General features: G+C 41.9%; 1 protein-coding gene across 5 annotated transcripts in view; it reads left to right on the forward strand.

Annotated features, from left to right (window-relative positions):
* TENM1 (teneurin transmembrane protein 1) overlaps positions 1-27,443 on the forward strand; it is a 775,694-nt gene that overhangs the window by 700,175 nt on the left and 48,076 nt on the right. For all 5 annotated transcript variants that reach the window (XM_032391374.1, XM_032391377.1, XM_032391378.1 and 2 more), the window contains one exon: positions 3,186-3,340. In XM_032391374.1, the coding sequence (XP_032247265.1) occupies positions 3,186-3,340 (155 nt within the window). The remainder of the gene's footprint in view (positions 1-3,185; positions 3,341-27,443) is intronic.

A 27,443-nucleotide genomic window follows, 5' to 3' on the forward strand; every position in this document is an offset into this window, starting at 1 on the left:
AACCTGTTCCAATTTTCAAGGAATACATTTATTTCTCTACACCTTTTGTGAATCTGTTCCAATTTTCAAGGGATTGGAAGCTCTAAATTTACTGCCTCCTCCTTAGAGCAACGCTTGCAGGGTATTCCTCTTAGTTTCTGTGCATCTGGATTCTTTGTCCTTTGGCCTTCACAGGACTTGGCACAGTGACATTCAGTATGTATTTGGTAAATACTTCATGATTTCAAACACTTCAAGCTAAGCTACTCTCAGCCTTTCTCTCTCCAGACCTGAGTCTTGATCTATCAAGCCTTTCTTGATAGTGGCTCAAATTTCAAATTAGGTAACAGCAAAGATCAGAGTATTTGGCCGTGCGGAATGCCAAGAGATCAAGATCAACTCCTCAAGAGGAGTCCATCCTCTTGTGACAAGCAAATTTTAAATTTCACACTCACTGATATTTAATACAGAGGTCATAGAAGGTAATCATAGGCCTGCCACAAAGCAGACCAAATAGTAGGCATTTGAGAAATTGATTTTGCCAAAACAAGAAAAACGTAAAGCAGAGGTACCCCTTGGTTCATCCTCAGCCCAAATGTCCTAGAGATGTAAGAAATGCTCGTGTGCCACCATCCTTTGACTTGCTCAATCTTTTTTTTTGTTGATTTTATTATGTTATGTTAGTCACCATACAATACATCATTGGTTTTTGATGTGGTGATCTACGATCCATTGTTTTCATATAACACCCAGTGCTCCATGCAGTACGTGCCCTCCTTAATACCCATCACCGGGCTAACCAATCCCCCCCCCCCCCTCCCCTCTAAAACCCTGTTTGTTTCTCAGAGTCCATAGTCTCTCATGACTTGCTCAATCTTAAAAGTCTTTTTCAAAACCTCCTTAAAGGTCCTTCTGTATCTGCAAATGAAAAAGGGACTTATCAACATGAACTTCCCCTTGTTTGGACATGCTGGTTTCCTTGGAGAGCCCTCCAAAACATAGATGAATTTAGAGGTATTCAGGGAAAGTTAAAATGAATCTGTAACTTTTATAGATATTAAGGATTAATACTTGATGAGGAACATCAGGATTAATCAAAGTACACCATAAAGCCAAGTCTTAATATTAACTTCCTGCCAATGAATTAGTTCATCTGAAAGTAGTCTATTAAGTTGGGTTTATAAACACTCTTTACCAGGAAAATGACTGTGTGTGTGAATGTGTGTGCGCACACGCCAAAAGGACATGCTTGTCATCACAGATGTTCCTAACTTTAATATATATTCTGTGTTTCACAAGCTCCACTGGATAAAGGAGAGGTAGGAAAAGACTAAATTGTAGACTAGTTTTCAAGTAATGCCATGTGGTTATTTTCAAGAGCACTATCAAAAGCACCAAGGGAAGCAGGAGTTGAGCCATATGTTCTTTATATGTGTCTGACACTTTTAAATGTATTATTTCATATGATATTTATAACAACCTAGGCAAAGACTAACCAACCATCCCAGTTTGTCCAGAACTGTCCCAGTTTTAAAACTGAACCCAGCCTCAATCCCAAACTAAGACGGTTGGTCACCTTAGCTTAGGTAAGGCTACGGTAAACAATGTTCTGAGACCCAATTTCCAGCGTGGGTGGGGGTTCCCCCCACGCCACCAGCAAGCAGTTCTCCCATACCAGCTGTGTGTCCTACAGTTTCACTCAATTCTGACACAATCGACCCAGAGAAAGGGTCAGATCCCATAGGTTAAGGGCTCAGTCCCACAAAACTGCCCCCCACACACCTGTGCTTCTAGCCAACCAGAAAGAGGTTCCAACAACCCCCTCCTTGGGTTCAATTAATGAACTAGAGCAGCTCACAGAATTCAGAGAAACCTTTCACTTACTAGATCACTGGTTTATCATAAAAGGCTGTAAGTCAGAAACAGCCAGATGAAAGATCCGTTTATCATAAAAGGCTATAAGTCAGAAACAGCCAGATGAAAGATCCGCATAGGGTAAGGTATGTGAGAGAGGGTATGGAGTTTTCTTGCCTTCTCCAGGCGCACTGCTCTCCCCAAATCTCCATGTGTTCGCCAACCTGGAAGCTCTCCAAAGCCTGTCCTTTTGGGTTTTTAGTAGAGGCTTTATTACATAGGCATGATTGATTAAACCATTAGCCATTGGTGATTGAACTCCGTCTCCAACCCCTCTCCCCTTCACAGACGTCTGGGGGTGGCACTCAAAGTTCCAACCCTCTATTCATGGATGGTTCTCCTGGCAACCAACCCATCTTTAGATGCAGTCCAAAAACCGCCTCATTAGCATAACAAAAGACACCTTTATCTCTCTTGCCCCTTCGGAAATCTCCAGAGTTTTAGCAGCTCTGTGCTAAAATCAGGGATGAAGGCCAAATATATTTCTTATTATAAATCACAATATCACAAGCAGATAATCTTTTCCATATTTTACCAAAGAGGAGGCTACAATTTAGACGAATGACTCAAAATCACACAGTTGTAGTAAATGATGTGTTCAGTATTAGAACCCAAGCCTTCTAACTGCTATTATATATTTTCCAAAACACCAGGCTGTAATTAACACAATGTGTAAAAGCTACTGTGAGAATTTTATTGGCTTTCATTTTTTTCTAGAAGTTTAAACATTCCCTTTGTGACACCATAATTTTGCTCTCCAAACTCCTCTGAATAGGTAATACAGAGGAAAAAACTCAGTCCAGTTTATCAGAATTATTACAAAGTCTCTGTGAGCTGAGTGTGAATTGATGACAATAACTTTAATACTTTCCAGGTCAGTTATTTCTAATGCAACTATGAAAATAAGTGGCGGCCTGCGCATCTACAGCCCAAAAGGAATGTCACATACCCTGCCTCTTCTGCCTTTTCCCATTTATCTTAAAGAGGATTTTTTTTCTGTTTGTGGGGCTAAGCAAGTATTGGGGGGGTGGCAATGTAAAGCTAGACAAGCCAAAATGGTTAGACCTGGCTTTATTTCCTCACGTTACATTTTATCATTTCTTCTCAATACACAAAGAAGTGAATGTGTGTCCGAACAGACCTCTCCCATTACTGTCCTGTCTGTGCTGAGCAAAATTGAATCCATATGTCTTTAAAATGCTTTTCCATTTCTATGGCTTCTTTCAAACTACGGATCTTGGTGCACATGTGGCCCACTAGACTAATAATGCTCATTTGCTCTTTCCCAACAGGCATCACAGTTGATAGGCATGGATTCATTTACTTCGTGGATGGGACCATGATTCGGAGAATTGATGAGAAAGCGGTGATCACAACTGTAATCGGCTCAAACGGTCTGACTTCCACGCAGCCACTGAGCTGTGACTCGGGAATGGACATCACTCAGGTAGGCACCGCTGGTTTTCAAGCGCTATCACCATTTGGCATCATGGAAATGGATAACAATTTTCTCATGCAGAAATTAGGTAGAAAGGAAGCCTGGTGTATCTTTTATAACACCAGGGAGCAGAAGTTTCTCTTTCTGTAAGTTCCTTTTTTCCTCCTCAGAAAAACTCCCTTGGGAGTAATGCTAGGTGGACTGTTGGCATAAGAATAAGAATGAAGGCTCTCAAAGTTAAATCAATTGGAGGGTAAGGCCAGTCTTTTGTGGAATATTTTCCAAGATACATAATTTTATTATTTTTAAATAATACAGTGACTCACATTCGGAAGAGCACTGACGACCAAAGTCCTTGGAAATCTTTTGTAATGTATATGTAAGCATGACTTGTTATTCATGTGTATGTAAACAGCTATCTTTAGGGCATTTGAAAGTCTTCGGTAGAGGAGATGCTCCCTCTGAGATCTAGTTTACATTTGTTTAGGGAAGCTCTTTGTCAGAACAAAAGGGAAAGTTCAGCGTAACTTTCACCTGAGTCGAAAATTCTGATTTTACCACAGTTGTACAAAATCGGGATTCGACAGGTAGAGAGATTAGAGAGCATACAGCACAATTCCAGCACCCTGTGGGTGCCTTCCCTAGTCTGCGGACACGAAGAGATTGGTATTTAGAATGAGAGAAATAGACTATAGACAGGCCTCAAAGGGGCCTATCTTATCGTCCATGAATCTGTGACTCTGGTGAAGTAGATTATTAGATCATCTTTTCAAATGAATTAGAGTAGAAGTTGAGAATTTTAGGAGTGGTTAGTGAGTGTATCAGACAGGGTGGTTTTGACTGCAAATAATGAAACATGTACCTAAAAAGTAGTTTCAACAATAAAGTCTCCTGATGTCACATGGTGAGGTGATCAGAGGTGAGAAAAATGCCCGCAGATTTCCTTCTTGTGTCACACGGACAGGAATCGAATCAAGTGCTCTTGCCTCCACCAGTCACTGGTGGAGTCCCCTTAAAGTCCCCTTAAAAGGGGAAATGGCGATCACCAAAATGGATTCAGACCCTCTGGAACAGGGTCACCTTCCCAAAGTATATTGCTACCTAATTCTTGAACCAAAATCGGGCTTCTCTTGGCAAGGAATGGAGGGTTGCTGCATGGGTGGGCCACCAGCGATATCCTCCACAGTCAGGACATTCCTGTTGCTTCATTCTCTGTACCACCTGGAACCTAGGATCACAGGGGAACTTAAGTGAACACATCATTCAGAAACCTTGCTATAGTCATTAGCTCTATTCTCCCCTCCCATCCCTGTCCAACATACGCATGGCTATAAAACACTAGAAATGTGCCTATTTGGGGAGTTTCTTCTTCTCTATGTGCCCCTACCACACTCCAGAGAGGCAGAAAGTAGTCAGATATAGTCAACTACAAAAATAAAAGGGGAATTGGAAGGCCTGGAAAACTGGCCCAATGAATGAGCCATTCTTCAGAGAGATTTGAGTGAATCAGGCTATCAAGTCGTAGAGCAGCCTAACTTTCCATGATGCAAAATCCTACAGAAGGCAAGGAAAAGGAGCATTATTTATGGCAGTAAGGAAGGGTGTGAATGTGTTTCTATGGAGGAGGGGGACGAAAAAGAAGATGCACGTATATGATTCACTTGTGGGATATTTTTAACTTAAAATAGGACACTTAGTATTGCAATCAGTCAAGTCTAAACAACTTCTCTGTTTCTGTGTGGAAAAGTTATGCTCAAAAGAGAATTCTTTGTCTAAATAGAGCAAACATATGATCCTCATCACCAGGAGAAGGGTTCTTTCTCACATGGTATTTGCTAGCCATAATTGCCACAATAAAAGCTACCTCAGCCCTTTCAGGCTGGGATGTAGAGTGTAGCCCATTGAAAAGGAGCCCTGGTAACCAAGAGACAGAATCACATTTTCCCTATGGCATTTCAGTTTCCCCGATGCCCTCCCTTCTCTTTATTTTACACAACATCAGCTTTAGAAAAACAGTAGTTTTGGGGCACCTGGGTGGCTCAGTCAGTTAAGTGTCTGACTACGGCTCAGGTCATAGTCTCAGGGTCCTGGGATGGAGCCCTGCACCCGGCTCCATGCTGACTGGGGAGGCTGCTTGTCCTTCTCCCTCTGCCCCTCCCCTTGCTCCTGCTGTCTCTCTCTCAAATAAATAAATTAAATCTCTTAAAAAGAGAAACAGTAGTTTTGGGGGGGGGTGGGGACTTGAATGGGGCAGGGTGGGTGGTGGGTATTAGAAATTAGCAAGGCTGACTGGGAGAGAAAGCAGGCTTCGTGTCCAAATTATTTGGCAGCTTTCTTTGCTGCTGTCCATTATTTCCTGTTCTGTGTTTAAAGCACCCTAAAGAGTCATTAGAATTTTTCCTCTTAGGCTGGCACAAAACAATGAGTCTGTAATGATCTCTACCTCAGTGACCAGATTATGACCCTCCACCTTTATTAAGGGCTTGCTTCTCATGCTCCCATTCCCTTAGTCTGGAATTATCTCTGCTGCTCCAAATCCCATTCTCCATCCTCCTCACACCTCACCTCCTCCGGGGGATGCTTCCCTGATGGTTCTAATCCTCGCTGTTGTTTCATTCTCTTACAAAAATTTAGTATCACCGCATTTAAGAATGTAATCTGTTCTCTTGCCAAACTGTATCCAACTAGTCTACCAAGGTAGACTGTATGTTCTTCAGGTATGCATAGTAAGTGCTCAGCAGGCACAGTTAACATGTCTGCCAATACCAGAAGATTAGTGCAAAGAATATGGAAAAGTAGTGAGAGATGAAGCTAGAGCTAAGTGGGGATGACAAGGTGAAGTTTTATCCAGTGGACAATGGGGAGCCAATAATAATATTAAGCAGAGAAGTACTTTTGAAAAAGATCATTCTAGCTATTGCATAGAGAATTGAGTGGAGGGAAATGGTGTTACAGGCAGGGAGACCGCTTCAGAGGCCGTTGAAGTAATATAGGTGTGATGGGGACAAAACATATATATAAATGATCCAGCACCTTGTCAAAAGACTTCTGTAAAAATTAAATCGCTTTCCAATGTTTTTTGGATGTCCAGATGATGTTTCTTTGGGATACAACTCTGATGACACTGACCACGAAGCTGCTCAGCTTTATGCAGGCTACAGAGGCAAGCAATGATAATGGCCAGACCTAAAGTATCAGCGGTATGGATCAAGAAACCTAGACAGATTAGTGAAATATTGGTGCTAAAATCAAAGAACTTGTTGACTGGACTTAATTTCAGAATTAAGGAAGTCCAGGTATGATGGTACCATTCTCTGAGATGAGGAATACAGGAAGAGGAGAGGCAGGTTTGGGGACGAGGGTTGAGTGATGGGCTCAGCTCAAGACATATTGTCTAAAGCTCAAGGCCTGAAATGGAGGTTAGATTTGGGATTATCAGTCCACACATGGTAACGGCAAATAGGGCGGTGGATGAGATCTTCCAGGGAAGGTACATAGCATCAGGAAAAAAGAGAGAGAGAGAGAGAAGGCTTAAGACCAGACTCCAAGGATATCAATACTCAAGAGAAGGCTGAGGAGTGGGAGACCACAAAGGAGACCAGAGGGAAAAACCTGACAGGTAAGAGGAAAACCAGGAATGTGGGCAGTCAAAAAGCCAAGGGAAAGAAACTTTTCAAAAGGAAGGGAATGGTTAATATCAACTGCTGCTTTAGAGGTCACATAAAAGAAGCTGTTTTTTTTTTTTTTAAAGAAGCCATTTGGTTTGACAGCATTCGTGACTTTGATAGGAGTGCCTGTGGTAGAGTGCTAATTAATTGGAGTAGGATTGCAGTGGTAGAGTGGGAGGTGAGGAAATGGGGAAAGTGAAAATAGATCCCTTTTTTGAGATGCTTGGCTGAGAAGGGGAGGCTCTGGCATTAAAGCAGATCAGCCCCCAGGTGTGTGCAAATCAGCACCCAGATGTGGCACAGGTGGACAAAAGGTGGCAAACGCCAAGTGAATTCAGCTGGGTGAGCGCAGAGAGTGTCTACCAGGAGAAAGCCAGTGTGTGACACAGCTGCCCAGATGCTCAGCCTCGATGGCCAGGGTTTCGCCCGTCTGTTTAGACAGCTGTGGCAGATTGGGGCCCTATGTTTTCCAGGACTGTACTTAAGAACATGGGCTGTCTTCAGCTAGAAGGAAGGAAGCTGAGTCGGGAGCTTCATAACACCTTCCAAGAGCAAAGCCCCCGTTGTTTCTAGTAGTTCTTACAGTGATCCAGCTAAGCTTACACAGTGCTCAGTTTCATATTTCAGTAAATCAAAATATATTGATGGGTGAGGGTGGAGACAAATGTCTAAATGAGAGCACACAGAGTCTGCTGACAGAAACAGACATGAGAGAAAACAGAGGCCTTGCAGCATGAAGATTTGAATCAGATCTTATGAGGAGCTTACTGATTCTCAGACTGTGTGGCAGCATCATACATTATCAAAAGACCTTATAGAGTCTCCACTTTTTTAAACTTTTAAAACAAATATTGGATAGGGACACCTGGGTGGCTCAGTCATTAAGCGTCTGCCTTTGGCTCAGGTCATGATCCCAGGGTCCTGGGATCGAGTCCCGCATCGGGCTCCCTGCTCAACGGGGAGCCTGCTTCTCCCTCTGCCTCTGCCTGCCCCTTCCCCTGTTTGTGTGCATGGTCTCTCTCTCTGACAAATAAATAAAATCTTTAAAAAAAAAAAAAAAACAAATGTTGGATAGCAACAATCTATGACCGCTTGAAATACAAGCCTCTCTGGACTCAGGAAGAGGAACCAACAATTTTCTCCAGGTCCTTCCAACCCTGAAGATTGCTCTACAGAAATGTAACCCCATTCCTAAAGTTCCTTGTTACTTTCCCGGCATTTCAAAACCAAAAGGTCCCCAGCAAGGGAAGGCCCATCCATGGTAGCATAGTACCTTTGGAAGCTGAGAAGTCATATGGAAGACATTCTTCTTTCTCTTCCTTGCTTTTGTCTTATGCACTTTTCTGAGGCAAACCTGAACCCTGGGAAGAATGAATCCTTGATAGTCTGCCTTAAGCTTCAGTAGATCATGATGTCCTCCCTATAGTAATTCTAACAATAACTGCTACCATTTATTGAGAGCTTACTATGTGCCAGGAACTATGCTAAGCATCTTATTCACACTGTTCCGTTTTATCTCCACAACCCAACCACCCTTGAGAGGTAGGTATAATTATCTCTAGCTATAGAGGAGAAAGCTGATAGTCAGAAGGATTATGTATCATGTGGTGACCACAGAGTTATGAAGGGATACAGCCAAGATTCAAGCACAAGCTTTTTGACCCCTAGTGTGCCTTTTTCCAACTTCTACATTTTCAGTGACAATTGGAGATGACCAAATATCATTGTAGTTAGTGGGTGACAAATGCTGTTTGGTTGAAGAATATGCTGTTTATTCACAGAATGTGTGTTTAGTGGCACTTAGGAAATAGTTTAATAAAACCTAATCATCTCAAGAAATGAAATTTGCTTTGATAATAAAATCAGCCATTTGTTCAAAATCAATACCTTTTTTTTGATTTACTGAAATGTGAAACTGAATTCTCTGTATACACTCTGAAGCATAACTGCCCTTTGTAAGCACTGCTATAAACGACTAGGCCTTTCATTTCAGGAGATGGGTTGATTATGAAGAGATTGGGCTCTTTATTTCCATTGCTGCTTTTGAATCATCCTGCTCTGGTAACTCACTTCCATCTCATGCCTGACTAGAATGGAACTAGGAGTTAGACCAAGTCTCTTGGTGTTGACAGCAAATTTGAGAGCTGGCTTACTCCTTGGAGCCAGCCTAATGCTCTCCCGAAATCAGCCCAATAGCAGATATACAAGAACATGGACCTTTTGTGTGCATAGACAATGCAGTTGACCCACTGTCCATAAGACACACACTTTCAGGTGTTTGTCTATAGTATCCAATATAGAACCAGTTCTTTATAAATGCTTGTTGGATCATCTGTATACTCCCCAGTGGTTCCCAAAAGCACCCAGTTGTCAAATGGACCTAACAGGTGGAGGGAGGCATCATCCATGGTTATGAAGGAAGGACAGTAACTGTTTCTTTGGAGGAGCAAACTTTGGCCCCATGCATTTAATCTGTTCAGCTAGTCTACTAGGAATCCTACTCTTCTTCCCAATCATTTGATGCTAGACTTTGCTCCAGAATATTCTCACCATGTAGTAACCAACCTCTCTTCAAATGCCTCTTGTGACAGAAAACTCGCTACCTCTTCCAGGCAGCTCATTCCATCTTTGAATGTCCCTGACTGATAGAAAGTTCTTCTGGGAGACCTTTAACTTTAACTTTTTAGCATTCCTCTAACTTTCACCATCTAGTCTTACCACAACTCTTGAAGCCCTGTGTTATTAATCTAATCTGTTTTATATGCAATAAATATATTAGTGAACCAAGGACTATACTGGGCACTTTCATATATGTTATCTTATTTATCCTCATGACAGTCCTTCAAGGTAAGTATTTTGTTTCCCTATTTTTAATAAATGTGAAAAACAAGGTTCAAAGAAGTTGAGTAACTTGGTCAAGTTCACACAACCAATAAGTGACAGAGTTGAAATTTTGTTTTTAACAACATTAAGGAAGCTTTATTTCCATCTCTTTAATATGACTGGCTTGTCCAGAGTTGAAATTTAAGCCTGGTCCACCTGCTGCCCAAGTCACATTCTTTTCACCAAACTGCTATATAAAACTGCCTCTTACACATGACAGCCTCCTCAATCTATGTGAACAACTCTCTCAGGCCTCCTAAGTCACATCCCCGATTCATTGAACTGCCCCTCACTTGGCATGGTTTTGAGTTCTTTTGCCATTCCCCTCACTCTTCTCTGAACATGTTCCCATTTATTAATCTCTTTGAAAGTGATGTTTCCAGAAGTGAATCAAATAATTCAGATGTGCTCTAACTCAGAGGTAGAATGGGAACTATCACAACGCTCTTTCTATATTCTCTGTTTCAGTTCATTTTGCCTGGTGGTTTTCAAAAGGACTTTGCCAAAGAACATTTACTTCAAATGAAATAAGTCCCCATTTATAAAACTGATGCAAACAACAGACTCAAACAAGAAGTAATATCCCAGAACCTTCCCTATTCAGGCCCACTTCCACCCAATGGTAGTTCACATGGCGACCCCAAGACGACATTTTTGCAAAATGCTAAGGAAATAAAGGGGACAGATTAAGAAACCACAGCTAAAGTTAAATTGGACTTTTGGGCACTTTTCCCCGTCTCCTCATCTTATACTACAAGTATACAGTTGGTTATTTGCATCATAGTGCAGGATCTTACAGTAGTCTATATTCAATTCCATCTCATTAGATTCAGTCCATATCTTGGTATTCTGCCATTATCCAGTATCTTCACTATCCTTCCCAGCCTTGTGTCACCTATGGATTTGATGAATGCCTTCTATGTCCTCATCCATGATAATATTGATGAATAGATAGGCCAAGATGAAATTGTGGCACCACTGAACTAGTTATCTGTTAGATTGTAACCCCATCTGTTTGAACTATCACCTATGGGTTGCGATTCATAGTGGAGCAGGAAATCAATATATTGGCCTATGACCAGCTTTAAGAAGAAAAGAAATGGAGCACAAAACCTTAGAATGCATCATGTGTAGTAAGGGTGAGTAAGTATTGTTTCATGAAATTTTATTTCAATTGTAGATCCTAGATAATGGTGTAAAATATAGTTCTTACTGAGGGTCACAGTCAAAACAAGTTTGAAAGCCACTACCTTCACCTATATTTTCTTCAACTTATCCACAAAGAAACCTTATCAGGCAGGTAACTCTGTTTAAAAGAGGAAAAAAATCCCTTGACATAATTTGTTTCCATTCATGGTATCCATAAACCCCACTTCCCTATCTAAGAACTAAGAAACAATGGTTTAATAACACATACATCTTTTCCAAATTGACATCAGGTTTCCTCCATGCAAATTGTGAGGCACATCTTCTGATTCTTCTTGAAGTCAGAACTATGTTTACCCACCTCCAATCTTCCAGCACATCTTCTACTGCCCACTATTTCTCAACAGTCACAAAAAAATTTGTTCTAAAAACCCATTTGCAAGTTCTCTCTAAGAGGTCATTCTTCCTGGCCAGGAAACTTGAACTCAGTTTAAAGAAGTTAGGTGCTGTGTTGCAGGCCCTTCAACTCATCGTGGACTCCAGTAACTTTGAGTCAGTGTTCTTTGTGGTCATTCTCCTTAACAGAGAAAACAAAACTTTCCCCTCTCTCATCCCTCAGCAGCATTACACCACCTGTCCCGGGCAGCAGACCTCTGCCTTCCCTGCTTGTCTTCCGCTTTCTACATAATTGAAAAAACCATTTTCTAGTGTCCTTAGAATTTTTTGCAAGCTTCAGATAAACCAACCACAACTGGATAGAAGGGGAACTAGAAAGCCTCTTTCTCAAAATCTACATGTCAATTCAACTTTAAACAAGTAGAGTTAGCATTTTCTGTTGTTTTGGAAAATACATATATAATAACATCCAGGCATGAAAAGTTATGGCAATCAGGGGAGAAAAAAGGAAAAAAAAACAAAAATAGTAGTTTTGGAACAGAAAAGACACCTCCTTTTCCCTTCTTCAACTCTTGCCTGATGTTTCTCATTGTCTCTCCTTCTCTTTCTTGCCAACCCTTTCATGTCTACAGAATGTCCTCCATCACCCTGAGTGATACAGATGATATTGAAACTCAAGTTCTTCAGGGGTTACCTGCCTTTTCTTTGTGCACTTCCATCACTCTCCCATGTGCACACTGAAAGGGAACAGAATTAGATCTTTCAAATGAAGACCATTATAAGTAAAATTTCCTGCAGGGACAGACTTCTAAATTTTGTGAAGCTCTGTAGGGAATCAGGAAAATCTGGATTATAATAAGTTTGCTTGAATAAAGGGATCTCCCAGGGGAAAAAAAAAAAAGTTTATTTTAAAAGTTCTTGCCACCGGAGATGAAAATCTCACCACCTCCATCCCCACCACATCCCCTCAATGCTTCAGTGACTATGGGACCTGTCTCACTGTCAAAGCAAAGCAGAGGTCAGTGACCACACTCCAGATAACCCAGACAGAAGGATGTGTGGTAGGATTCTGGAAGGAGGGAGTTGCTGGCAAACAGCAGGACAGAGATGATGAAAGCAATTTATCTGAGATTTCTGTAAATACCTCCGTCAGGGCCCAGCAAAACCGCTGGACAACAGGCCCAGCTAGGGGGGAGTAAAAGGGGGCAAAAGGGATAAGAGATTAAGAGTGGAGAATGGCTCAAACAGCAGATTAACAAGGCCCAGGGAGTAGTAAAATGAAACCAAAGAAGCTATGTGGTAGCCCTTGTACCATCTGTTTACTTTATCCTGTTTGGTCATAGTTTGACCAACTGAAGCACCTGTTTCTATAGTGACCGCCAACTAATGGATCAGATGGCATTAAAACCTGTACCAGGATAGACAAAATCCGGTGTGTCCGTTCAACAGAATATTACACAGCCTCAAACAAGGCAATCTGGTCACCTACTACAACATAGATGAACCTCGAGGACAAAGTGAACTAAGCCAGTGCCCAAAAGGTAACTAGTTCATGATTCCACTCATAGGAAGGAACCAAAGTGGTCAAATCACAGCAACAGAAAGTAGAAAGGTGATTGCCAAAGGAAGGGGGGAGAGGGAGTTTCAGTGTTGCGAGATGAAAAAGTTCTAAAGATCTGTTGCAAACAATATGAATACATGTAACACTACCGAACTGTACATTTAAAAATGGTCGAGATGATAAATTTAACCTTTTGTGGGTTTTCCACAACAATAATAAAAAATTCATACACACCAAACCTCCAATGGATTTTCCCATTTTCTTTCACTGTTCTCATGCCTGGACAATATCAATTGTGCAGCAATCTACCTACTCAGCAATTGGTTGTTGCAGCAGTCCAAACGTAAGCATCCTAAATCAGCAATGTTCTGCTCTATTCATTTGAGACACATGCTCTCAGTCAATCCCCATCAGTCACAGCCAGTCCCTCCTGCTGATCCGAAGGCTCCTACTATAAATGTAGAAATGAGAGTGGGGGCAGTGCTAGTCTCTACAAGGTAAAGAGGGAGCTTAGTCTACATCAACCATGGCAGGAAGGCACTGCTAACATAGCCACACTTTTCTCAAAGACCTCAATCTATCGGTAACTTTAAATGTGAAAGTATTTAAAATAGAAAGCGATGACTACTAAAAATGAGCAAACTTAACACAGATGTGTTTTTAAGCTTAGAACATTTTCTTTTCTTCCGGATCACTGGGGCATAACTGAAGTTCTTTAATCACCTATTTCCTTTTGACCAAGGTAGCGTGTCTAGTAGAAAGAACATAGACAATCCGGGGTGTGAGTCCAGATTCTGCCATTTATTAGCGTGTGACCTCAGGCAAGTTCCTTATGGTCTCCCAGTCTGAGCTTCGTCAACAGCAAGAAGTGGGATAAAAACGCACATTGTCTCCTAAGGCTGTCGTGGTAGTTAAACAAGAAAACAAAAGTGAAAGAACTTTGGTTTTGGAAAGGCACTCGCAACTATAAATTTTGAGTGTTGACCAGAACTGAAGAGAGAGCGAGGGCATATGGCATTACACGTAACCTTGGCTTTTATGTGTTCATCTGCCGCACTAGTTAGGTGGGCGGCATATGGAAAAGAACGTGGCACAAACCTCGATATATGTAGCAATCAAATTATGCCGTCACAGAGCTGGAGATGGCAGTTAATGTTGTTCACATTTGATAGAGGCACCAAGAACCATTGAAAAAAAATCCTCTTTAAGAGTCCCTAGTGGCTCTCCACATTACTCACCTGTAAATGAGCGATCGTTAGAGTTTGTGCCTGAAATTACATAATAATGCTAAATAAACACTACTTTTTGTTGCCATTTCTATATTCCAGAAAAAGAACATCTATTTTGGAATCATTTATCCTGTCCTCCTCTGAAACATGGCAATATAGAAAAAAATAAATCATTTTTGTCTACTTGTTGACCCAAAAGAGGTTTCTCTATAATTTCAGATTCAACACTATCCTTGGAAAACAAACACTAGAATTTTAGAGCTGGTTAATTATTCCTCCTTATGAAGGCTAATTCAATAAATGACCCAATTGTTGATTAAGTGTCCTCGCTTTCTTTCATGTGAAAGCACTTGGAAAAGTATGAGCCGCTTTACAAATATAAGGGATGATGTAAGATGTTAATTGGCATCTTCAGGAAATATTTTCCGTTGATTCATCATGCACTTGCTAAAATTGGAGGACACAAGAACAAAATAAGTCTGCAAGGTGGTTATTCTGATTTGGTAATATCTGTGGAAATGCATTCCTGGATAATGTTATTTATTGCTCATTCAGTTCAAACCTACTCTCCTCACTCTGTCAAATGCAGAAGAACACTTTCTGGAATTGCAAAGGAGAGCCTAACTTTTCTCTAAGCCTTTCACAGAGAGTGCAAGAGACAAAATCAGGCCTCCAGGGTAGACTCTCCTTCATAGTTCTACCAATATAAAAAGTCAGTAAAGCATAGTGGTTGGGAACACAGGCTACCTGGGTTTGAATCCCAGATCCACCACTTGCTAGGTGTGTGCCCTTGGGAAAAATTCTTTATCTGTAAATGGCGATGATGATGTTAAATTCCTCAATAGGGAAGTTGTGGGGATTAAATGAGATAGTATATGTATAAATCACTTAGCAAAGCGCCTGGCTCATAAGTGCTCAGTTAACGAGTGGTAGTTAGTAGCAGTAGTCTTTGACCCTCCATCCACAGAACAGAAAATTGAACTGATGATTTACAAAGCCAAGATCAAAAGGACCAAGAAGTTTGGAACGGCTACAGAAATTGTGTAATCTTCCCTTCTGTCCTTTGTACACAGGTGCACATTTTGCAAAGAGGCATGCGTGTACCTGTAGATGAGTTTGATGGGCTATAACCACTAATGTGCTCCAGACACTGGTCTTAGCCTGCTGTAACCTTCACAGAGCGCTTCATCTGCCTAATGCTGATGTGGCACAAATCTAGATCACTTACAGGATGTTCACTATAGTCATTGAACGGTGCCCCAAATCCTTAATCTTCTATCTACTTTCAAGAAGTGTCATGCCGACTGTGGATCCAAGGCTGGAATGTAGTGTGAGTTTCATATGTCTATGATTTTGATATGTATAGATTTTAGATCATCTTCCATCTCTTTGAAATCAAAAGGTAAAAGAACAGCTCATTCTGTAGGTGGCCTGAAGCCATCCTAGGTAGGTCAATTTCACACAAAAAAAATAAATATGACAGTAGATAAGTAAGGAGACAGAGTTTATCTAGGTCAATATGGAGAATATGACTCTCCCAAGACAAACCAAGAGGCTCCCAGCTACGTGGGAAATCAAAAGGAAAGTAGTTATAGGGCTGATGTATTCCTAGGAAAAAAAGCAGTATCCTAGGATTTTTGAAGGAAGTTTAGTGTATAAGTGGCTTTGTCTATTCAGTGACCCTTCTGTTTTATAAAGATTTTCAGGTTCCAAGCATGTTAATCAGTTTTTAAAGATTCTAATATGTAAAAACCCAAATTTAACAAAATAGTCAACTGGGAAAAGCATTGCAATAAGATGATCCAGAGTTCCTTTAAATATCATTTCCCTTCTCCGAATTCATTTCAACCCATTTTTTTTTAAGATTTTATGTATTTATTTGACAGAGAGAGAGAGAGAGACAGCAAGAGAGGGAACACAAGCAGGGGGAGCGGGAGAGGGAGAAGCAGGTTTCCTGCGGAGCAGGGAGCCCGATGCGGGGCTCAATCCCAGGACCCTGGGATCATGACCTGAGCCGAAGGCAGACGCTTAATGATGAGCCACCCAGGCACCCTCAACTCTTTTTTTTAACTGCATTTTCCAGGCCTGCACCTCTAAGGAAAAATCACAATCAGGGAATAATAACCTATTATCAAAGATATTTGCATTGCTCCCTCCAAAATGACAGCTCGGGTTGTTTATATAAGAAGTGGAGAACAGCAGGCCAATGTCTTCAACTCCAGCATATCCAAATTCTGCTGAAATGTCTGCACACAAGCAAATAGCCAGAGTTGTCAGGAGCCTTAAAATAAAAGTCAAGTACCGTGCTCAATGCTATATCGAAAACATAATTTATCACATAAATAAAACTCCCTCAGCAGTGTCCTCTTTCCACACAAAGGACAATGGCACGTTAGCTCTTATTAAAACTATTAAGCACCAGAGGAAAAGCATCTTCAAAGTTCAGGGAGAGTCACAAGATGCAAAGCTTGCAAACTACTTTTGAACCACTCAGTCTTCCACACATTTTGTTCGGCAGGCGCCATGACCTGAAATAAACCTGAAAGTCTCTAAGATACAGAAATATCTGGTTGGTAAATTCAGTGGTTAGCTTCTAGGGCTTATACAGCCAACATCCTGGGCTAAGTCCTAACATAAGCCAATTGACCTAACTGTATTTCAGACCTTACCTTTGAATGTAGCCCCACTCTCTATTAACTATGGGAAAAGAAAGTATATGAATCGGTGCCAACCCATCTTTGTTAAATGGAAACACAATTCAGAGAAAGTTCTGTTGGTTGTCATCAGGAGTGTCATCTTTCTATGCAAAAGTTAGTATCTTTGGAAAAGTGAACACAGGGACATATGAAACATTTGCCAGGAGGCACCACTTGTTGAGAAGTGTTTATCTTGAGATACATAAGAAGGGGATTCTGAAGGAGCAATCCCAAAGTCTGACAAGGAGACTAGCAAGAGGGAATATAAAAAAGATATTTAGTAGTAAATGTATTTTACTTATAAGCAAATGTTATTATTTATAAGTAAACTCTAAGCACATAGGAAATGTAGTCACAGGCCAACCTTCTAAACCATTTAGTACAGAATTCTGCCTCCAAAAAAGGCATGTGGGAGAGTGGTATGATCCATCATGAAATCTTCCTCAAAGGGCTGCTGGGTGGCTCAGTCGTTAAGCGTCTGCCTTCGGCTCAGGTCATGATCCCAGGGTCCTGGGATGGAGCCGTTCGTCGGGCTCCCTGCTCAGCGCGGAGCCTGCTTCTCCCTCTGCCTGCCGCTCCCCCTGCTTGTGCTCTCTCTCTCTCTGTCTAATAAATAAATAAAATTTAAAAAAAAAGAAATCTTCCTCAAAAATCACAAGAGTGGGAAGTTTCTAGAGAATAATGACAGCAATGTGGCAGTTCAAGAGAGTCAGAGAAGCTCTGGTTAAAGCCAATCACAACCAACTCCCTAGAGTCCAAGCACAGTGGATTTACTTTTTATGCCTATTTTCCAGACAAGGCAGCTTCACCGGCCAGTAGATAATGCAGAGGATGCTAGTGACTAATAACTTCTCTGGTTCTTCCCCAGTTCTTGTTCACCTTTACTAGTTTTCTATCACCACCGGCTTACTATGGGTATTGTTCTTCCTCTGTCCTTGTAAGAGGCTTCATGCTGTGAATATCAGTCAAAATCCAGTCAGAAAAACAGAAATCACATTGGTTTTTTTAACAGAGAGAATTTAATATCAGGAAGGGGCTGTACTAGTTTTAGGGGGTTAAAAAAAAAGCTTGAGGGGCGCCTGGGTGGCTCAGTCGGTGAAGCGTCTGCCTTTGGCTCAGGTCATGATCCCAGGGTCCTGGGATGGAGCCCCCCATCGGGCTCCCTGCTCAGTGGGGGATCTGCTTCTCTCTCTCCCTCTGCCTTTCTCCTCCCTGCTCATGCTTGCTCGCTCTCTCTCAAATAAATAAATAAATAAATAATCTTTAAAAAAGAAAAAAGTTGAAATAATATCTGCAGGAATCAGCTACCATCTCTAGGGCTAAGGAAACAAAGGAAAGAGGTTGGAGTTGTGAGAACCTAAAAAGATGGAGGATTTGCTCTATTGAGGTGGGACCCGCTCCTCTGAGAAGGGGATGCCAGCCAGCTGCTTCTGGTGCCTCTGAGGTGGCGTGACGAGACTGATTCTCAGAGTCCGGAGAAGAGCTGGAAAGTAGAGTCAGCTACCGCGCCGGGCTGAAGAGCTGCCGTTGCAGCCATGCTGACTCAAAGGGAAAGCAAGCAGAATCGCTGTATTTCCCAGACTGGCAGGACCTATCAGCAATGTAGCTGGCAGAAGAGAAATGCAGTTAGCAGAGGCCCAACCCCCGCATCACAAAGCAGCGTCCGAAGGGGTGAGTTTGGAGCTCTGAGACAGTAGCTTAATAACGAGCACACTGTGCAATTAGGTGTTAGATTTCCATGTCATTGTTGTTGCCGGAGTCACTCAGATATGCTTACAGTTTGGATGAAACATTAATTGGAGTGGACTGTTTGCCACAGAGGATTTCATCATTCCTGAATCCATAAGAAGGTGTTATGGGGAAACCTCAACCAGAGCCTCTTGATGCGTTTTCGAGGATGATTCTGACTCCCCTCTTGTTGAAGCTCGGGTACTCAATATTCATCACCATTTTTTGCTTTTGTTCAGGCTCAAGTCTGTAGCCTGCCTGCTTCCTTAAATGATTCTGTACACATGGTAAGTGGTCAGGTGGCCAGTCTCCAGAGTTCTGGAAGCATGAAGCCTGAGCTGGGCCATCTGTTGAGTGCGTGCTGTTTTGTATCACACACAGGGAAGTGGTGGGCAAAACCCAGAAGCACACTGGAGGCCTAATGAAAATAGGACCGGTTAAATCTTTCCTCTAAATGTTCATTAAGCCATCTGCTCTTATTAGTATCCTTATCATTTGGAAACATTACAGAGTTAAGATAAGAGAGACAATCTGTGGAATGCTGGTCTAACTTGAAATGAACTTTTGAGTAGAGCCATCATGAGTTGTGATATTTCTCTTCCCATTCAGAACCCTGCCCACTTATATCTTAACATCTCCAAGGTGCAATTTTTTAATAGTTCCTTCCTGAATATTATACCAGAAAGAAGGCTTAGCAATAGCTACAGAAATGAAAACATAATCTTGGAGTGGCTGATCAATGAAATCAGACCATTTCATAAAAGCTGTGCAGTCATACTTCTGGCCTGTAAATTGCTTTAGATGCCAAAGGGAATTGGAAGCTTGGTCTATTCTTTTCGAGCCAATACTGTAATATTAACAACGTGCAACAGACAAGTTTCTGCAACTTCTCAGCAGGAAGAAACTGCAGAATGACTCCAGCACCTTCTTCTAAGTCCTTGGCTCCTTTGCAGGCAAAGCCTTGGCTCTCAGGAGGACAAGAGCCCCACCCCACGCTGGTCCTCTCTTGCCTGAATTCACTCAGAATTTATGGCCTCATCACCTGCCCTCACATTTGATTTCATGACGCCTTGGACTGTTCCCTAGTTGTCTTGCCTTCTGTATGCGTTCTCCCACAGTGCTGAATATATAGTAGGTATCTCATAAATACATGGAAAAGGAAAAGGAAACAGAGACTCAAAAGGGAAAAACAGTAAAGCTTTCATGTGCCTCTCCCCACCCACGGAAGTGCTGAAAGGGTTAAGTTCTTTGACTCTAATGATAAAACCCAAGATACAGAGAGATACAAATAGTAAATCCGCAAGTAGCGTCATGTACAATATGTTCTTCCTACAATAACAATCAAATTTACAAACAAATTAGCTGTGGAGTCTGAAGGACATTCTGTAGTTCTCACACTGGGCCTTCATCTCCTGCTGATAGATGACTTTGACTGTAAATTGAAAACTGGAAGTGGTTAAACATTCTGTGTATTCACAAGTGCCATTTCCAAAATTGAGGCTTTGGAGAGGAGATGCAAGAAAGGGTCGACGGAAACTCAGAGCAATTATGCCTGTTATTAAGATGAGGTAGTGACAATTACGCAGCAGACTCAGAGAGAGTGTGTACGTGCTGATTGCTCGGAGGGAGCCTGTAAGAACAAACTTTTATAGCACCCATCAGGGCTTGGGTCTCTAGAGGAAGTACAGATTTTCCGCCACTCTGTCAGTGTGCTTTTGGACAGAGCTTATGGCCCCAGGAACCATCTTGGAAGGGATACATACTTGTTTTCTTAATGAGCTTGAATGAAACTCTTGTATAACAGAATGGCTTCATTCGCTGCTTCTTTCCTCTAGGATAACCATTCTCAAGCTTCTGGGCGTCAGGACCCCTTTGCACTCCTAAAACTTGTCGGGGACCTCAAAGAACTTTTCTGTATGTGGGTTTTATCTATTAATATTTGCCTTATTAGAAATTAAAATGGTGGAAGTGCTTGGCTGGCCCACTCAGTCGGTAGAGCATGGGACTCTTGATCTCAGGGTTGTGAGTTCGAGCCCCATGTTGGGTGTAGAGATTACTTAAAAATAAAATCTTTTAAAAAAAGAAATTAAAACTGAATTTTTTTTGAACCCAAAGATATGCTAGCCACAGGTACGCTCTGGAAAACTCCACTCACTGTACACTCATGAGAAAGTATAAAAGGCAAATAGTATTATTAAAAAAATAGTTTGACTTCACAGACCTCCTTGAAAGACTCCCAGGGATCCCCAAAGTACACAGACCAAAATGGGAATACCATATGTCCTCAATTCTAGGACCCCATGGATCGTAAGACATAGCATCAATTTGACAACTTGGGGTGGTAGGGGAGAAATGCTCCATTAAATGTATGCAGTGATTAATAAGACACATTCTCACTTCAGAAAAGTTAAAATACGGAGGAAGTAGGAAATGCATCTCTTAAGATTGAGGAAATATGGCAATTTCCACTAACCTCCATGGGTCTCTGGAAACCCAGATTTATTGACTCAAACATGTTGATGAAAAATAGTTTTCCTTACAGCCTATTTGCATTTCATAATTTTTTAAATGCTTTCGTGAACTGAAACTGTTACAGTCAATGAGGCACTAATGTTTTCATTCAACAAACATTTGCCAACTATAATACCAGATACTGGGAATACAAAAATGAATGGGACCTCACCCTTGCCCTTGAGGCTCACAGACCTAGTACAAGACATAGGAAGGCAAACATATATTTATAGTATAATAAAGAAGTATTGGATCCGCATGAGTCATGAAGCTGGAAGCAGTTCGAAGTACCTAAAGATGGGGCACTGGGTATTCAAGAATGCTTGAGGTTAATCACTAAGTTTAAGCAATTAGTCATCCTCCTAAAAAGGGCTGCCCTAGTGGACTTTGCCATATGTGTCAGTCACTTTCAGACATTAATTTATTTCAATTTAATTTAATTTTGCAAACACCGGTGATCTATCCAGAGACCTAGAACTAGAAATCTGTTAGAACCATTTGACCGTAATGGTATAGTCAGTAACACTGGTCAAGAACAAAACCTAACAGAACATTTTCTTCATGGTGATTAGATTAAGCTGAGAATAGCAGAAACCCAACCCCCAACATAACAGTGACACAAGCACAACATCAGCCAGACTAGAGGTATGGTGCAGGACTAGGATGGCAGCTCCACGAGATCATCTGGGACCCAGGCTTCTGTATTTCTGCCCTGCCATCCTAGCACATAGCTTCCATTTTCATGGACACTTCATGGTCTAAGACATCTGCCAAAAATCTCAACAAATATATTCATATTACAGAATGGAAGGAAGGGCAGAAAGAGGTCCCTTCCAATTGGGTCAGCTCTCCTTACACAGCCATTGAAAGCATCAATTTCAAAGTGTGGATACTTAAAAAAGGGGTAGGGAGTGTGCGCCTGGGTGACTCAGTCAGTTAAGCATCCGACTCTGGATTTTGGCTCCGGTCAGAGTCATGAGATCAAGCCCCATGTCTGGCTCCACACTGGGCATGGAGCCTGCTTAAGATTCTGTCTCTCCCTCCCTGCCCCTCCCCTGCCTCTCTCTCTCTCTCTTTCTCTAAAAAAAAATATTAAAAATTAAATAAATAAAAGTGTGGATACTTCCACGATTCCTCTTACATCTTATTGCCTTGAACTTTATCATATGGCTACAGAGAATTGCAAATAAGGCTGGAACATTTTCTATTGTAGACAGCAGTGTTCCCAGATTTTTTTTTTAAATCGGCATTTACTACTAAGGAAGAAAGAGGAAATGGATGATAGGGTAGGCCTAGAACTAGTAGTCTCTGCCACAGGCATCATAGTAACCATAAATTTAACATTTTGTTTTGACCCTGATACTGTCTGAGCTTCTTCAAACTTATAAAAGCCATCTAGAGAAAGTTCGGTTTTCTGCAGTTGGAAAGCAAAATGACACCTTTCAGAATGATGGCCCCTATTGATCTTGCTTTTAAAAAGTAGAAATTATTAGCAGATGAAATACACCAGGACTGCCTTGAAGCTTTTTGTTGTTTGTTTTGCTTTGCTTTGTTCCCCCACTACCAAAATGTTTTAAGAACATCAGAGTAGATGCAATTTTAATCTGTAGGCTCTGCAGCAGAATGATTGTAAAGATCAGTCCAACTGTAACTCTTGATTAGATTGATCCTGACTACTCATCTGTAATGAATAACGTGACTTAAACGTCCGTTATTCTGATTGGGCAGCCATGAAGACAGACCATGCCGATGCATTTGGCCAAAGGTTGAGAGGTTCCTCAAACTCTCCAGCTGCTATTCAGAGAAACACAAGAGTGTGGGTCTGAGAAAATGGGACATAATTTGCCAGTTGACAAGTCTATGTAATCCTGGTGTATTTCATCTTCTAATAATTTCCACTTTTTAAAAGTAAGATCAATAAGAGCCGTCACTCTCAAAGATGTCAGCATGCTTTCCAATTGCAGAAAACCAAACTTGGTCCAGACGGCTTTTTCCCTCTTTTATAAATTTGAAGAAGCTCAGACAGTATCCGTGTCAAGAAATGAGAAGGCCATTTGAAAACTGACAAAAAGTGATGCTAACAATCTGGAGTTGTCAGCTTTTAGAAGCATGGGGAAATCTAACGTGGAGTTGGCAGAACACCTGGCAGAGAACACTCAGTCCCGTCACTGTATCTTCCCCAGGGCTGGCATACTACAGAAGAGATAATCATACATTTCCTGGAAATTCCTACTGAAGAGGCCTCAGAGATCAAAATCAAGCAGAGTCGTTTTTCAAATGAGCCATAAGGCTGAAAATGTAAAGGACGGAGATTAGAAGTGTCATGTTTGGGATGGGGAGACGGGGCCTTTTGGGAAACAACTGGTTTCTACAGCACAAACTTTGGGAAAGGAAGTTATGAGCACTTGGTGGCAATTGTAAAGCATAGTAACAGTCATGATATATGTTTCTGAGGCTCTCCCACAAAAGTCAATTTCTTGAAATGGATGGAGTGAAACGGAAATAGTCTATGTCGCTAGCAACCCCTTGTAGATACCAGAAAATAAAGGAAATGAAGTCAGCAAAAGACTGTAAACTCTGTGAAGGCAGGACCCAGTCTGTCTTGGTTAGACTGGCTCCCTAGTGCCTAGCATAGTGCCTAAAATAGATATTTATTAGTAGAAGAAAGGAAAATAATTAAAGTAGCATGCTCTAAGCTTGGAATTGTACCAAGAAGCCTGTTACGAATAACTGGGGAATCCAAGGAATAAGCGAAAATATTAGCTGTGAATTGGCTGACATGTATGTGAAATAATATACCCCTATATAAGCCAAATTTCTTGGGAGACACATAGCATAGAAGGATTCTTAAGAAATGGAATCAATGAACAGGGGGGAAATGGCTGGTGACATAGAAGCAGGGGGAACTTTGAAAGACCATGGCTACTATATGATTGCACTCCAAAGTTCATGAGATAACCAAAGAGGAGGACATTGCAATAGTCAGGCAGGGGCCAGAAGAAATTCAGGCATGTTCTATGATAAAAAATAAATAAATAAATAGCTGGCCTTTATAGAGCTCTTTCTGTGTACCAGGCGCTATGCTAAGTGCTTTATGTAGATTTTTTCAATTCCTATAATAAATGTTTGAGAGAAAATATTATTACTGTACCCAATTTCTAGATGAGGAAACTGAGGCTCAGACAGGTTAACTGATTTGCTCCAACATTTGACTTGTCTGGAGACATTCTTGGTTGTGACAGTTCAGGGGGAGGTGCCACTGACATCTAGTGAACAAAAGCCAGAGACGCTGCTAAACATCTCACGATGCACAGGACAGCCCCCACAAACAAGAATGATCTGGCCCCAAATGACAATCATGCCTCAGTGGAGAAATGTAAGCCTTGTCCCTGGCAAACATTTAAACGTCCTTTATTACCACTATATACCTTACTTTGACTTTATGCCCTAGTAACCCAGACCCATGTTATTTTCCCCCACTCCCATAGGGTTTCATGTCCTGTTTTCATTCACTCTTTTCCCTCTGCTGAAATCACTTCTCCCCCTTTGCTTCATCTCAGTACCTTAGCTTCATCCTTCAAGATGAAGCTGACATTTCTCTTCTAGGGGTTATTGCCCCAAACTCCCTCCCCTGCATCCCCATGTCACTCTGGGCATGCGTCTGTCATGGCACTTAACCACATTATATTGAAATGAGTGGTTTCTGGATCTGCCTTCCCCCACTTGACTGTGCGCTAATCAAGGGCAGGGCGCTAATTAGTGCCCAGTACAGAGTAGGCAACCACAATGCATTGAACCAAAAGAAGACAAGTGACAGAGACAAAGACAAATCACTCAACTTCTAATAAGCTTTGACCTCCTCAGCCAAAGAGAACAACCCTTAGATGGATTCAAGTGAGGTAAAGGGGAAGCCAGAATTGGTGAGGAGAACGTGAAGAAATGTATCCACTCTTCTAGCTGCAGAATCAGATGGCATAGGGGCTAAGAGCACATATCCCAAAATGGGGATATCAGTCGTTTCTTTCTCAAGTGTTTGCTCTAAGCATATAAAGTAATAATCCAGGCAAAGAGCCTGACACACAGGAAGCACTCAATAAACAGTAGTTACTTTTATTAAAGGCTCAGATGAGTGCGCCTGGAATTTTATAGGTGTTTTTGATTAGGATCCTCTCAAAGGAAGGGGAAGCACCTATTTATACTTTAAAAGTAAGTCAGTTTAAAGAAAAATATTAAGTCAACAACAGTGCAGGTGGTGGATGGGCAGGGCAAAATTTATAAAGACATTCTGTCGACAACTGAAGTCTGGCAAACAGAACTCAAAGGGCACTGCATTGAATGGTACATGGACTAGATCTCTTCTAGCTCTGAAGGTCCATGACTTTGAAGTCATTATGGATGTTCATCCCGTTTACCATCCCTTCCTCTGTCCAGGTGCTGTGATGAGCACCGAGTCTCACTATCTCATTTAATCCACGCAGTAACTCTAACAGAGACACTGTTGCTAGCCTCTTTCCCTTGTGGCAGATGAGGAAACCAGACACTCACAGAGGGTACCTCACCTGCCTATGGTGACACACACAGTACAGGAAGGAACCAGCCTTCACACAGTTAGAAAGAGCCCAAGTATACAAATTATGGTCTGTGTCCACAGTGTGGGATTAAGCTGATGATTGAGGAATTTTCTAGTTTAGTCTAACTGAGGGCTCATCTGTAAATACTGCATTTACACATGGATTTTCCCCTATAGGACTCTGCTGCTTTATGTACTGTTAGCTTTGGTCAAAAGTAGCTGGATCTTTAAACCAGCCACGGGACTGGCTGACCTGAGAGTCAAGTCCCTTCAAGGCACATTTTCAAATAGCAGAGGACAACATAGTGCTGTCAAGGCTTGACATCCAGACCAAGAGCTCCTTTCTGCTCAGGGTTATTTCTCAGGGCATGTTGTTGGGAGATGGGCACATTCCGCCAGCTGGCGGCTACACCAATGATCTTTCATGCCAGTTTAGCATAAATATATTTTGACATTTCAAACAAATTAATGTATTTTTACAAGGTGGGGCAACCACCACAAATTAGGCCAAATGGTTTGCCTGTAGGCCAGGTCACCAGGCAGAGATTCCAGAACTTCCCTGCTGTTCATTCTCTTTCTGCTCCCACTCCCAAAGGAAATGTTTCTTTGTCCCCAGAAACCACGTGGACAAATGCCAGCAACCCTCAGGGATTAACCTTAGCCCTACCTTGGTAACTTAGAATTCTAGGGTCTCTACAGGTAACAGATGCTAATTCTGAATCAGCTCAAGGACTCCGTTCCATATGTCACGTTGTGTGTTATGGAAATGCCTCGGTAGTAAATACAGTGTTTCTATTGTGTGGCTATAAAGCACCAGTTCCTTGAAAAAATTACCTGGAAATGGGAGTATTTAACATGAGAAGGATATAAAAGGAACTGACAACCTAAGGGAGGTGAAAAGGTCCAGGTTCTGAAAAGGCGGACCTTGGATTACTAAGTAGCCACACATCTTTCATTCGAGCAGATTTCATAGACAAGCTGCCCAGCCAAATCAAATGGGAATTAAAGGGATTCTGTGTAGCTAGTATAGGAAGTGTTTCAGAAGCACAAAGGCCACTTTAGTCACAGGAAACTCCCAGAGGGTGACTTATTTGATGGAAAAGAAAACAAACAGACGCAAAAGCTGGTGTATTTTTGAGGCAATATTAAATCTAATAAACATGACACCAATAGTATTGACTTAAATCGGGTTGGGTGAGTTGGAGAATTTAACAGCTTATCTTCCAACCACCAGCCTTTCTCTTAGAGGCAGCCTTGACAGCAGAGAACAGAGTCCAAAACATGTCCTTCTGTGACTCCTGCCAGGTGTGTGCTGTCCCCGGCCTCTGCCCTGGCCTCAGCTCTCAGACTGGAGATAATTAGAACGTCATTTCTGCCAGCTTTGTTTTTTCTGGGTCACTGACTTCAGACTTGACCAAAATAGGAGTGCTGTACTGAAATAAATTCATTTCCTCTTCCTCAGCCAGCCCCAGGTTATTTCCTGGGGGACCGTGCTCCACAGGACCAGCGCACACAGCTGCTGTACGGGAGCGATAGTGGATATGGAGGTCCAGAGCGAGGGCACATGGCGGAGGAGGCAGCGCCCTCCACAGCAGCAGGCTCTCCCTCTCCCTCTCCCTCTCCCTCTCCCTCTCCCTCTCCCTCTCCCTCTCCCTCTCCCTCTCCCTCTCCCTCTCCCTCTCCCTCTCCCTCTCCCTCTCCCTCTCCCTCTCCCTCTCCCTCTC

This window comes from Phoca vitulina, unplaced genomic scaffold (assembly GCF_004348235.1).
Source record: "Phoca vitulina isolate PV1807 unplaced genomic scaffold, GSC_HSeal_1.0 scaffold62, whole genome shotgun sequence".
NCBI classification, from domain to species: Eukaryota; Metazoa; Chordata; class Mammalia; order Carnivora; family Phocidae; genus Phoca; species Phoca vitulina.